The sequence below is a fragment of the Heliangelus exortis genome, chromosome 8, assembly GCF_036169615.1.
Source record: "Heliangelus exortis chromosome 8, bHelExo1.hap1, whole genome shotgun sequence".
NCBI lineage: Eukaryota > Metazoa > Chordata > Aves > Apodiformes > Trochilidae > Heliangelus > Heliangelus exortis.
In genome coordinates this window covers 30,532,840-30,545,455 of record NC_092429.1, presented here as the reverse complement: position 1 = coordinate 30,545,455, position 12,616 = coordinate 30,532,840, and the positions used below count along the sequence as shown (strand labels likewise).

Sequence of the window (12,616 nt, the reverse complement as noted above, 5' to 3'; positions counted from 1 at the left end):
ATCATGCATTGCAGCCCAGATGTTTAAGTCTATTAAGGACAAAAGTCTATATTTCACCATCTTAACTATGCAGACATAAGCATTTGTTTTGTCCAATATAAAAATAAGACATATTTTTAAAGATTTTCTAACCTCCAGATTCAGTGATGTTGTCTACCTTCTTGCAAGAACAGCTATTTCTGAAATCTGCACATCCAGATAATTTAAAACTGAAGCATTAGTATCTGAAAGTCAAGACACCCAGCTAGGTTGTACTCATTTTTTGAGAAAACAGGAATTACCAGGCAAATTCAGTGGCCCAGAATCATTTTATTATACCAGTAAAGAGATAACAAGTGCAATATCATATCAGTTAGCTAACAATAAAGAAGTGTAAATGTCTTAAACAGATTCCAAGGTAACCCCAAAATTTCTAGAGGGCTGCCACTGAGAAGTCATTTCCATTTGGGTTCTGCAATGAGCAGCTCCAAGCACTGCACAGCAGCCTCAGAAATGATGTAGAAGCAACTATCAAAACCAATAAATCACCTCTGGGAGGAAACACACCAGTTAATCACAGGAAGAGCTGGATGCAACTGGGAAAAAAATAACTGGGAACAAATCTCTGCTCCCCACTAGCTTTAATTACATATGCTCTTTGAGGCCTTTATCAGAATAATGCACATGCAAATGCAAAGGCAAACACCATCCAGTTGCAGATGGGACAGTTATTTATTTATATTTAAGCACAACATCCAACTACTGGAATATTCCACTAACAAAGCATGGTTTGGTCAAACAAGCTGCTGGCTCAGATTTCAATTGACAAAGTGTAAGTGAACTTGAAGTACAGGAAGATGTTAAAATATCATCCAAAGCACTGGGCAGAAAATTGTAAATTAGTAGTTTCATAAAGCTAAAATAAAAAGGGAACCACAACACTACACTCCTGAAGACTGATGGCTTTTCAGAGAGATGTCAAAAACTGACATTTAAGTGGAGGAAAGTAAGCAGGAGAGATAAAGGGACAGCAAGAAGGGGAAGAAAATTCAAGTTTTGCTTTCCTAAGTGCTAGTGACATACAATCTGTGCCTTTATCTTCAAGTGGGTTGTAGAACAATTCCTACGTCAGAGAAAAAACACTTAAAAATCACTTCTACTTCTGTATTGTGGATCATGTCCTATTTTAAGCTTACATGGCAAAAAAATTTGCTTTAAAATACTTGGCAGATAAAACCAAGTATGGGAAATTATACTGCACACAGTACAGAGCAATGCAACAACATCACCATCACCTCTGTCTTGTTTGTATCTCATCTTGGGGGAGTTTGAAATAGTATCAAGTTCAACATAGAACATTCTTTTAAAGTCTGTAGAATTTATGGCATAGTCATACAACAAAATAAAAAAAATAAGGTGCAAATGTTTAGAACCATTAGGAAAATAAATAAGAGATTGAAATAAATGTATTCTGAGAATTTCTGAGCTTTCTCTGCTGTACATCAGAACAATCACACTCAATTAAATAAATTAAAATTGCAAGTTATTCTAACATTCAGCTGCTGTGTAGCTAAGGGTTCCTCCTAGTGTTTTAAGGTAATTTAAAGCTGATCATATTGATGTTACCAAAACCATGCTGTAGTACTGCCTTTAGTAGTGCCACATCATATAGCTAAAGGAAACAGTCATCCCCTAACACAGAATATATAAGCATCCTGCATTCAAATTAAGTCTGGGGGCAGCTAAGCCTGTGGTTTTGGTTTGTTTTGAATTATTTCCCTAACAGCAAGATTCTTCCTCACAAAATTTAACAGTGGTGCTGGGCCCTGACCATCCCTAGTTTTGGAAAACTCAAGGAATGGCCCAGCCAAAGGAGAGAGATCTCATCAGTCACTTACTTCTCTTCTTCGTGCTGCTGTTCTTGTTTTGAAGCCCATCCTGAGCCATCTTTAGGCACAATGTTCACATTAGGGTCATTGCCTTTGTTCTCTGCTTTGAGGCTGGGGAGGTTTGCTGGAGGAGGCATCCTCCTGGAAATTGCAACTTTTCCAAGACTCTGTAATCCATGGCGTGCTGCGACTGAAGGCCAAACCAGAAAATTCAAGTTTACAATGCTGGGTGGTAGGTAGTGTTCATGTAAAGCTGGATAAACCAGTGAAAATGTCTTGCAAGAAACTCAAAACTTTGACTAAAAGAATTAAAAAAAAAAATTTTTTAATAAAAGCTAATTAGAAGTACTTGTTTTGGAAAAACTGGAGTACTTGGACTTTTTTCAGTGAGTCACTATGGTTAGCCTACCTTTATATCCAAATCTCATTAACAGAAAGCTACAGGAGCCATTTAAAATGTATGCTGATGTCTTAATATCCTTTAACATGTTGTCAAACATAATTTTCTTTATCCTTTTGGCGTTAATATTCTTTAATGAGCCCAGGAATACCCACGTAGGACCAGTCCATTTCAGCTGGCAGATGCTGCTCTTGCAAAAACATTCCTACAAACCCCATTTACTCCAGACCACAAGTATGAAAAAGCAATATGAAGCTAATGCACCACAAGAGGCATTCCACCCATTCACCTACCAACTTCTCAATCAAATCAAGCATGAAAAAGGAGGCCTTATTTGAAAGGTCAGTGTAAGTTTCACCCTGTGTTTGTCTGCAAAACAAAGCACCTGGTGTGAAAGTGAGCATTGCCTTCTTTTTAATCAAACACCTCCAGTAACAAACATTTCCTGAAATAAGGAAAAAGCACAGCTGGGAAATGGCACCTCATATGCTGACAATAAATGGAGTCTGCAGCCATAAAATCGTTTTTATTTACAGGTTTATTTATTTACAGGTTTATTTATTTATTTACAGGTTTTATCTACCTGTAAATGTTGTCTCCCTGAACTAATACTCTTGCTTCCAGCTTACCACAAAGTGTAATCAAGATTGCTTCCCAGAATTCTCCCACTTGACTGCTGTACCAAGCAGCCTAAATAATCTTGCTGTGGTGAAGTGCTCCTATACTTTGCCCTCTTAATTAGTACCACAGTAATGATGAAACAGAATGCAAAACTTGAGCCAGTTCACTCACCTGTGGTTTTCTGAGTTTCCAGTGACTTTCCCTTGTAAGTATTAAACAGACTGAGTGTTGCATACTTTGTTTTTCCATCCTTTGCTTTTGTACTCTGGCCTGACTTTTCCGACATCGCGATGGAAACTCATCGAGTCTGGTACCTCCTGCTCACCTCTCAAAATCTGCCTGAAAAACACCAGAAAAAGCAAACAATCAGAATACAACCCTTACATCAGGGCCCATAAACCAAACTGGACAGCACATTTAACACTCAGTATTGTCTCACTGGAGCATACTGCATATGTCACTGAACTGAAGTCAGAAAGCCCAAGCCTTATGTAACTTTTTAAGTATTTTCATCTCCACAATTTGCACTTCACAGTATGGGGAGGGTCATCATTTAACCAACAACAAACATTAAAAAAGTGGTAAATATTGTCCATGATCTCACACACAGATGAAAAAGCAAGCATACAAAGTTTCCAGCAGCAGCCAGCTCCCCACTGGGGAGGCTCAGTGACTTCACCCATTCCTGCAGCCAAGCTCTGAGATGTTTAACTGTGGTAGGGTATGGCTGGAATTTGTTGTGGGGGTTTTTTTTTGGTTTGGTTGGTTGGGGGTTTTTGTTTGTTTGTTTTGCTTTGGTTTTGTTTATCTGTTGTTTCCCCCCTCAGCTGAAACCTCCATGAACTCAGCTAGAGAAATTCAATACACTGAATCAGAAGTTTTCTTTATCAAAAGTAGGAGCACAGTATGTTCAAGACAGGGAGGGTGAAGATGTCCTTAAAGCAAGAGTTACATTATTCTTCCCCAAGCAGGAAATTACAGAGCTGTTAAGAGCAGGTCATCCCTCTTCTCTCTCCTTCCCTCAGAACAGCAAGCCTTGAAAAGAGAAGCAATTATCACTGATATTTCAACCAGAATTCTTATAAGAAACTTGACAGTCATCAGGCAGGAACACAAGCTGAGCACTCACTTGAACAGAACATTATATAATTGATTTATCTTAACAACACACAAAACGCTTGCCACCTTCCTTGCCATAACAATTTTTTAATATATTTCTAGATAAATCCCATATTAGTTACCTACACTTGAACACTCTTGAGTTTCCTTCTAAGAGCAGGCAGCAATAAGCAAGGCAAGAGCTGTACAACCTGCTGAAACCCTTCAGAGATCAGCAAACTGCATGGTCCATCTCAGAGCCTTGGAAAACTTTCAAAAGGAACTTGGGATTTATGTGCAAGGCACTCATGTTATGAAGAATCTGCATGGACAAGCAGTCCAAAAAATAAAGCACTTGCTTGGTCATGACAAGCATTAAGCAGTGTCAAAAGGAAAGGTTAATTTATGTAGGAATTATAACATTCCCATCCTCTTCTGCCTTCTACCTTGGTTTATATTTTATATATATATTTATATATATATAATTTATATATTTTTTTAATATTTATATTACTCAGTGCTGTCAACTGTGGCTTTAAGATGCCAAATAACTTTGGGATGGTCCAGCTTCAGGAGGATTTGGCAGATTCTCTTCCCTTCCAAACTCTGCAGACTGTGCAAAGGGGACAGTTTTCAGCTTCATACAGGGACACATCCACAGCTAAGAAATATGTTCTCTCATCTCCCAAGGAGAAAGCATCTCACAGGTTTTTTTTCCAAATTAGTCAGCATTTGGCTATTGCAAGAGCATATGCTACACCAACAGCCATTCCTCATGTCATCCAAAACCCACAAAATACAGGATGAAAGGAGGCTGAATCCATGCAGACCACGTAAGCAGAACACAGACCTTGGATATGGCTGTTAAGCCATCCCTACTCTATCAGAAAAAAAAAAAAGCATATGGAGGCTACAAGCTTTCACTGAAGACACACAGCTCCCTACTCAAACATCATTACAGACACAGGAAACAAAAAACCCAAACCAGCCTGATATATGAATTTAGACAAGCTTATCTTCAGAGCTGTCAGTCAAGCAGATTTCAAGCAACCATTCCCTGCTCCCCACAGTCCCAACACTTATTTGCAATTCAACAACATGCCAAGATTTGCCATTATTATTATTCATGGCCATGAAACTTTCAGTTAGGCTGGAACCAGGCAGACTAGTTCATCAAGCTGGAGTCTAAAGCAGATCTTAGGCCCTGCATCAGTCTCTTCTTCTATGAGGATACTCCGTTTATCACAAGGTCTTCAGTAAAACGTTTGTGAACAACCTGGCAGATTCTTTCCCTTCAGTTCTCTGCTCCCAGGACTACTTATGAAGAGAGGTCCCCATTCATACTGGAGCAGCAGTGGAGTGGTACTGGGCAGTGAGTTCCTGGGAGCAGGTGGGTGGCAAAGAAGCTTTCAGGTGTGCATATAATCCTATCAAGGAACACACTATAATTACCTGATACTTTGCTGGGCTCGCACGCACTCTGAAATGAGAACACACACAAACTCTGCTTTGTTGTTCAGCCCAAGCCTCACCCCAGCCTCAAATTTTTAAAAGTAGCTTCACAATGACAAATAATTAAGAAGTTGGCAAAAAAACCCAAAAACACACCACACAGATGACTTAATCCCCCCTCAGCTCACCAAAGCAGTGAAGCCCTACCAGATGCAGGCAGAGCAGAAGATGATTTGAGGAGAGTTTAACATAATATTAAGTTTTTGTCATACTTTCCAAAGCCTGTAGCTCTGATAGACATTAAACATGGAAAATCTTGATCATAACTCTCTACTTTTAAAAGAAAGGCAGAATACATACTTGGACAAATCCAAGCAGAACATTTGATAGTTTAAGAGAAGAGGACATGCTGATCGTGTTCCCCAGTAATGCTTTTTGATGTAAAATTTACAAAAATTGGTCTGTTAATTACAGCTGAGCTTTATGCCTTTTAGAGTATTAAAAGTCACAGCCTGACAAGTTCTTCTCAAGTTACACTATGAAGAAACAGAGTATTTAAATTGGTTAAAACTGCCCATTGCTCAGTAATCTGACTTGTAGAAAACAACTCAAGTGCTGCTAACAGTGCCCTTTTAAACCAGCCCAGTCACTGCCTTCACATTTCACTAAGTTTAGACCTGATACTGGTAGCCAAATAAGACGTACTTGCAAAATTAGACTTTAGACCAGGCAGTCAAGCCAGGGATGACAAATCCTCCCTTTGAAGAGTCCATCTGGCCCCTCTACAAACACACCTGCCAGGTCACACATTAAACAAGCACCCAGTGCCATCCAGAAAGAGTTTCAGAGAGACAGTGGCATAGTTTTGAGTGATAAATACAATTTTGAGCTGTATCCTGCTCCAAGACCTTTTCTACACAAGCTTAACCTGTCAAGAGATCTCTTCAGAAATATTGTTATCTTTCATGCAGCCCTATGTTCTTTAATCCCATGTTTATTTAGGCTACCAGCACACAGTAAGTTAGGACAGGTAATCCATACACAGGCTTCCCATGACTCTAAAGTCTTAAAAGCATTGAGTAAACATTAGCATCATTCCCACATTCCCTATTCAGCACAGCCAGGATATGTAGTTCCTGCCATCTCCACTCCAAGGGCTGTATTTTGGCTAAACTGGGAGAAGGCTGAACTGGAACAACTCATGGCAAAGCACATAATTCAAGACTCAAAGCTGCTGAAGATTTCCTACAACCAACCAAACCAGACTTCCTACAACTCCTGGTACCTGAAATGCCTGTCTGTGAAGTGGGAAGCATCATAAAAACATTGCAGGGAAGTTTATTCAGCATTGGGACATATTAACACCTCTCAAAACAGAAAACAAGAAACAAATCCAGACTTTTCACACCCTAAGCACACTAAAGAAAAGTGGTTAAGAAGCAAAAAACTTAAAAAATTGCCACTTGCACCCAGCCATAAATCTACTTGTCTTAGAATAGCTTTGTTTCTGGCACACTGACAAACATGGCTCTGCTAAGTTTTGGAACTAAATAATACAAATGGAAAAAATGAAGCTTTTTTTGCCCCATGCTCAATTGATGTTAGAGGCAGATGGTATCTAATTCAGTGTTATCAATTTCAAAAGAGAATTTTCAGCCCCTCAACTCCATGCTCAAAACCAGATCAATAATGTAGCATTAAAAAATTCAGACAGAAAGGAAAGGTTTCATTGCATATGTAAGCCTGGCACATTTAGATTCTGGGAACATCACTCAAGTTGCCTCCTGACTCTATAACCTAAGCATAATTTGAAGCTAGATAATAAATTCTGGGAAAAAACCCTCAAACCTGTGTGATCTTCAGAAAAAAGAGTCTGAAACAGAGAAAACATAGGATACTGGGATCAATGGACTTGGAACTCCAAAAAACATTCTTCATGCTTTATTTGTAACCTATCATCAAGAAACCCTGTTATTTTAAACACTCAAAAATACTGTGTAATTATTTAATATATGGCTTCATGGAGAAAAGGCTACACACAAACAACAAATGGAACTGCAATTAAACATTTTTACTTTCTCCCTCTGACATGGACATGTTTATACACAATGCACACTAACATGCTCTCCTGATGACAGATCTACAACTTTCTAGTGCTCAAAAATCATTCCAGGACTGAGGTTTTCAGGCCAAATCTTTACTTCAGAAAATACCTTAATTTTGGGCCATTTATTCCACTATTAAGAATCCTTAATAGGTTCAGCACCAGTCAGCATGATGTGGAAACAAGTCTCAAAAGCCTCCAGTAACACCTGAGTAGCAAAAGTCTCTGTCAAATCCAGTGTCTAATAAAAAAGCCTCCAAGGTCAGGACTTCCCTCACTTCTCAAGATGAATTTGCAGCAGTGTTCACTGTCAAGCAGGCTGCTGCCCAGCAGGTCAGAAATTACAGGAAAGGTTTTGGGGACATGTGACTTTTTATTTTATGTACCCCAGACATGATTCTATGACCTGCAAGAACAAAGGCTCTCTCAAAGAGCTCTGGGTAGGCCACACTACAACTCATTCTTGACCAAGATCTAGGTTTTACTTGCTTAAAAGACAGATTAATGCATGTTTACACTCCTGGTTTTCTTCCTCATCTCTAGATTCTGGGCTCACTGGTTTTCAGCAGAGCTTGAAAGAGAGTCCACAATGTAAAAATTACACTGATTCTATAAATCTGTGAAAGTAGGCCAATTAGGACAAGAGAATGCTTGTAATCTTCACCTCTTCTACACCCATCACCTCAAAGGAAAAACTATAGCACAGGCCAGTGCCAGAGGCAGAAGACACTCTATAGAGGAGCACTGTTAATGGCCACCAAACAGAAAATCAAAATGAGCTTTGCTGCTCAAAACCAAAGCACTCTGTCATGAGACACAGAGTCTCATGCAAACAGGCTTTGCTTGTTCTATCATTCTTCAAATTACTCCTCATTACAGCTTGAGTCTTTCCAAAACACTACCAAAAAAACTCTAGAAACATCAGGTGGAAAAGAGATCATGATGGGAGAAAGCCATTTCAGGACAACATCCCAGAGATGCATCTTTTCCAAGTGCAGCCTGTGGATTCCAGAAATGAGCATCCACAAATATGTCTGTATCAGTCTGAAGACACCTAACAACAGTCTAAACAGGGCTCCTAAGCTAAGCAATGAGAAACAATCCAAATTAGCCATCCACAAAAAGTCTAATCAGAAACTAACTTTACCACAGAGCATATGTGAGCTTAACCTAGCAATCTACACAGGAGAAAAAAAAACCCAATCTTTTGTTGCCTCAGAAAGACTGGAAAGCAGTTTGTTGAATTGCCTTCTGTGAGGAACACTAGAACATGGCCTTCCAGTGGGACAACTAGTAATAAAGCACAGACATCTCAGGGAACTTTTATTACAAGTCTCTCAAGACTAACATGGCACTAACAGCAGTAACTAACACTTAAAATTAAATTTCAGGACACATCCTGCAGCACAAACATACTTGCATGGACTAAAATAATCTGACAGTTCTTGTCATTTTTTCCCCAGTGCATTCTTGAGAATAATAAGGAAAATTAGTTCAGAGCAGCTGGCTGGAGTCAAAACACACAGATAAAAGGACAGCAACCATGCAAACATCAAATCTGTCTCTACCCACAGATTTGAATATATTTTTCACTATATGTGCATCAGTATTTCACTTATCATGCAAAGAAATCACATTCCTGTGGAACAGCCCTGCAAAAAGAAGCTTGATCCATAAGATCAATCATGTCCAGCATGTCTTTTGAATGTGCCCACATAAGGAGGGATCAAAAAGCCTAAGACAGGATAAATTCACACTGGGAAGAAAGCTGTCAAAAATGCACTAGATATTTTCATGTGTCACAGTTTCTTTTAGCCAAAATTATTTCTGATACCTGTACCGTTTATGAAATCTTCTCCTTCAGTGACCTCAGGAAACAGAGAGGTTATGGTGCCCTCCCTCACAGGCAGAATGATGCCAGTAGAGCTAGTTAAGAACTCTGGGAAAAGACAGGACAGTTTGAATTTCATTTAATTTGAGGATAATTTTTTTTGCATGTCCATATTCCTATAAAGCTGTTTAATATTTGGACAAGCACTACTGTTACCCTGGGATTCAATGTTTTCCATAAAGCTGTTCACCAAAGCAGCTCTTACACTTTTGCCTTTTACAAAGAAAGAAGGAGATGATGTAAAGAAGCACTAAACCATAAATGCAGCTATGCTTATGAGTAAAATCCTGGAATTAATAAGCATCTGCCTAGGAATTTTATTCAGTTCTCAACCACTGTATATGCAGAAGCTGCAGTACCTCTGTCTGCTTTAGCTTTATAATTATATTACACTTCTAGCTGTAGATTCCTCCATTTTTGAGATACAAGCAGAATTTCCCAGAAGGCAGCACCTCACCAGCAAAATGAGATTTCAGAAAGCATCAGCTGCTCCCAGGCAACAGGCAGTGGATGATGGCTGGAGTGCAGACACCTAGTAACCAGCACCAGAGGAGCAGGTGACTTAAAGGGAGCTCAGGACCAACAAATAACCAACCCCTGCCCTTCTACCCAGCAGGCAAGAGCAGCTGCTCAGACTACTACTCCTCTATCTTTATATTAAGGTTTTCACTCTTTAGTCAGGATATTTAAACAGCTCCTTTGCCAGAAAAGATTTTTCAAGATATTCCCATAAAGAGATTGACAGGGCATGCCACACCTAAGTCAGAAGCACTAACACACCACAGCTCTTCCTGCTGGGTGCTGATAATCCTCAAACACAAATTAGTATAATTTAGATGTTTTTCAAGATTACCAAATACATTTCAAATAAACACCATATTCACTTCAGAACTTCTTTGGGGCTCACTTTTAAGGCTGTTTTACTCTTTAGCCTGACAACTGCTTTATGAGTATTTGTCACTAAGCATTAGAGCAAATTTTTTGCAAGATTTCTGATCTTCCAGTTTCATCCTGTTGGTTAAAAAACTTATTAAAACTGTAAATTTTAATTGTGGCAGGAGTCTTGAAGAGCTGGAAGGAAGCCATGACAAGAAACAAAAAAAGAGAACAGTTTCTATACAACTAAAAAGAGCATCATAATGAGATGTGTTCTCATTACTTCTATGACCAGAACAATGTAAGTGCTTTCACCCAATTAGCTTTTCAACTTGCAGATGCCAAATGAGATTTTTATTTTCAAAAATCTACAGAAGCCTTTAATAAAGAAATTTCCATTACTTAGAAGAATGAGAAAACTTCAAAGCCCTCCAAGCTGAATTGCTGCCTTTTTGAGGAAAAGATAAGGGATTAAATTCAGGCAAATTCTTGCAGAAACAAGCCATGTACCTGCTACTGAAATACAGCATTTGAAACAGGTGGGTAGGCAGAGCTCTTCTCTGAATACAGAACTAATGAAATGTCTTACCTATGGCATTTTTTTTTCATAACTGGCAAAGTTACAACTCTCCACCAAGCTTCTTGTGCATTAATTTAGGACAGTTTAACCTGACCACAGCAGCTCTCTGTAGAGGCATCTGCTAAGTGTTGAACATCACAAAAAGTCCCTTGAAAAATTACAGAAGCACTTAGCATGCTGTCACAAGTACCACTTTGTTTCTCTCTCAGTTGCATCACACCATCCAGCAGGAGCCTGGCAAGGCAGAACTGGTGGCAAACCCACTGTCACCTCCTCAGGGGCATCCTGAAGAGCAGCTGCTCCACCAGAATGAGAACAGGGGAGTAAAAGGGAAGGCCACAACAGGGCTGCAAAAGAAGCCAGACAACTGCAGACATGCAGATGTTCCCCAGATGAAAATACTAAAATGGTCACCACTTCTCTGCACTTGTTACATTTAGGTGATTGCACAGACAGAATAATCAGAACTGGTAAAAACTGGTTGAGGATCCATTTCCAAGAATAAAGGGAACAGAACTGCCTGTACCCTACAGCAAAAAAAAAAAAAAAAAAAAAAAAAAAAAAGGTATGAGCAAGAAGTCTCCACACATTACTGGATTTTCTTTTATTTCAAAACACACAGAGCAGCAGTGAGCTGTGGTTCCCTTGCAGATGCACATCAGCCTCAGGCTGAAGAGTGGTCAGGATCTGTTGCTCTGCAGGTGGCTGTCTGGGATAAGTTACCAGAAACAGCTGAGCTGAACAAGAGTTGACTCAGTGGTCAGCTTTTGGTGCAAAACACTTTAAGGAAGCTGATGAGAGATAATCAATAGGTACATAAAAATAGACCAGATTCCCAAAAGATGAGCCACAGCCATTTAAAATTCCCCATCTCTCTGCTAGTGGTTTCATTTTCTCCTTTTAATACTCTTACTGCAAACCCCCTTGCACTGTATCAGTGTGTAATAAACTGGTGGCATCTCTCCATCCCTCCCTACCCACTCCATGTTGAAGTGGACAGTGGAAGAGGGCTGGAGAGATCAAGAGACAAATGTAAAGCTGTTCCTTGCTGTGAGGAACATGAAGAATCTTTTTCAAGACTTCCGTTTTCCTGCATTTCCAACATAATAATACTTAACATTTCTTGAGAGGGAAATGACACTATGTTTCTTCCCAAGAACCCACAACTCACTCTGAGCAGTGAATTTCACTTTACATAGTGCCTTTCTGCTGCTCTAGAATGTCCCTGGCCTCAGCTGCAGCTACAAGTTTTTACACAAAACCTGTTTTCCAAAACCCCTAAATGTCGAACAGTTACATCTAAGGTTTCTGACTTCAGAAAGCAGTTACATTTGAAATTATGTTTGTGGAAGCTCTTCTATTCATTAGCTCCTTCAGAGTATTTTAGAAAGGCACAAGAACCAACCCAGAGCTCCATCCTTAAGGATTTTCATTCCTCTTTAGAACAGATGTGCCAAAATGAATTCCCTCTTCTTTAGCTATTTTCCCTGTTTTCTGCTCAGCTTCTCAAGGTACTTTTGCTACTAAAGGTCTGAAGATGGAACTGCTCTCACCACCAGTAGGAATCTATAGAATGAACAATTTTCTACAGGGTTTGATACAACCTTCTCACAATGAAGCAGATGTTCAGAACAGTTAATCAGTTATGTAAGGACTTCAGCTACTTGCCACCACCTTCACAACTTCCCATCTTGCTCAACACCCAAATTCTCTCTTGCCTGTAACT

At 39.4% G+C, this 12,616-nt stretch overlaps 1 protein-coding gene across 26 annotated transcripts in view; it reads right to left on the bottom strand.

The window, feature by feature from the left end:
• The window catches only part of PRRC2C (proline rich coiled-coil 2C), a 60,851-nt gene that overhangs the window by 43,906 nt on the left and 4,329 nt on the right, over positions 1 to 12,616 (bottom strand). For 25 of the 26 annotated variants that reach the window (XM_071751473.1, XM_071751478.1, XM_071751477.1 and 22 more), the window contains exons 2-3: positions 3,061 to 3,228; positions 1,878 to 2,058 (exon numbers count right to left, since the gene is read on the bottom strand). In XM_071751473.1, coding sequence (XP_071607574.1) covers positions 1,878 to 2,058; positions 3,061 to 3,175 — 296 coding nt within the window. In that variant the 5' untranslated portion in view covers positions 3,176 to 3,228. Of the gene's footprint in view, positions 1 to 1,877; positions 2,059 to 3,060; positions 3,229 to 9,377; positions 9,483 to 12,616 lie in introns of all 26 variants that reach the window. The other variant, XM_071751474.1, reaches the window with a different exon arrangement.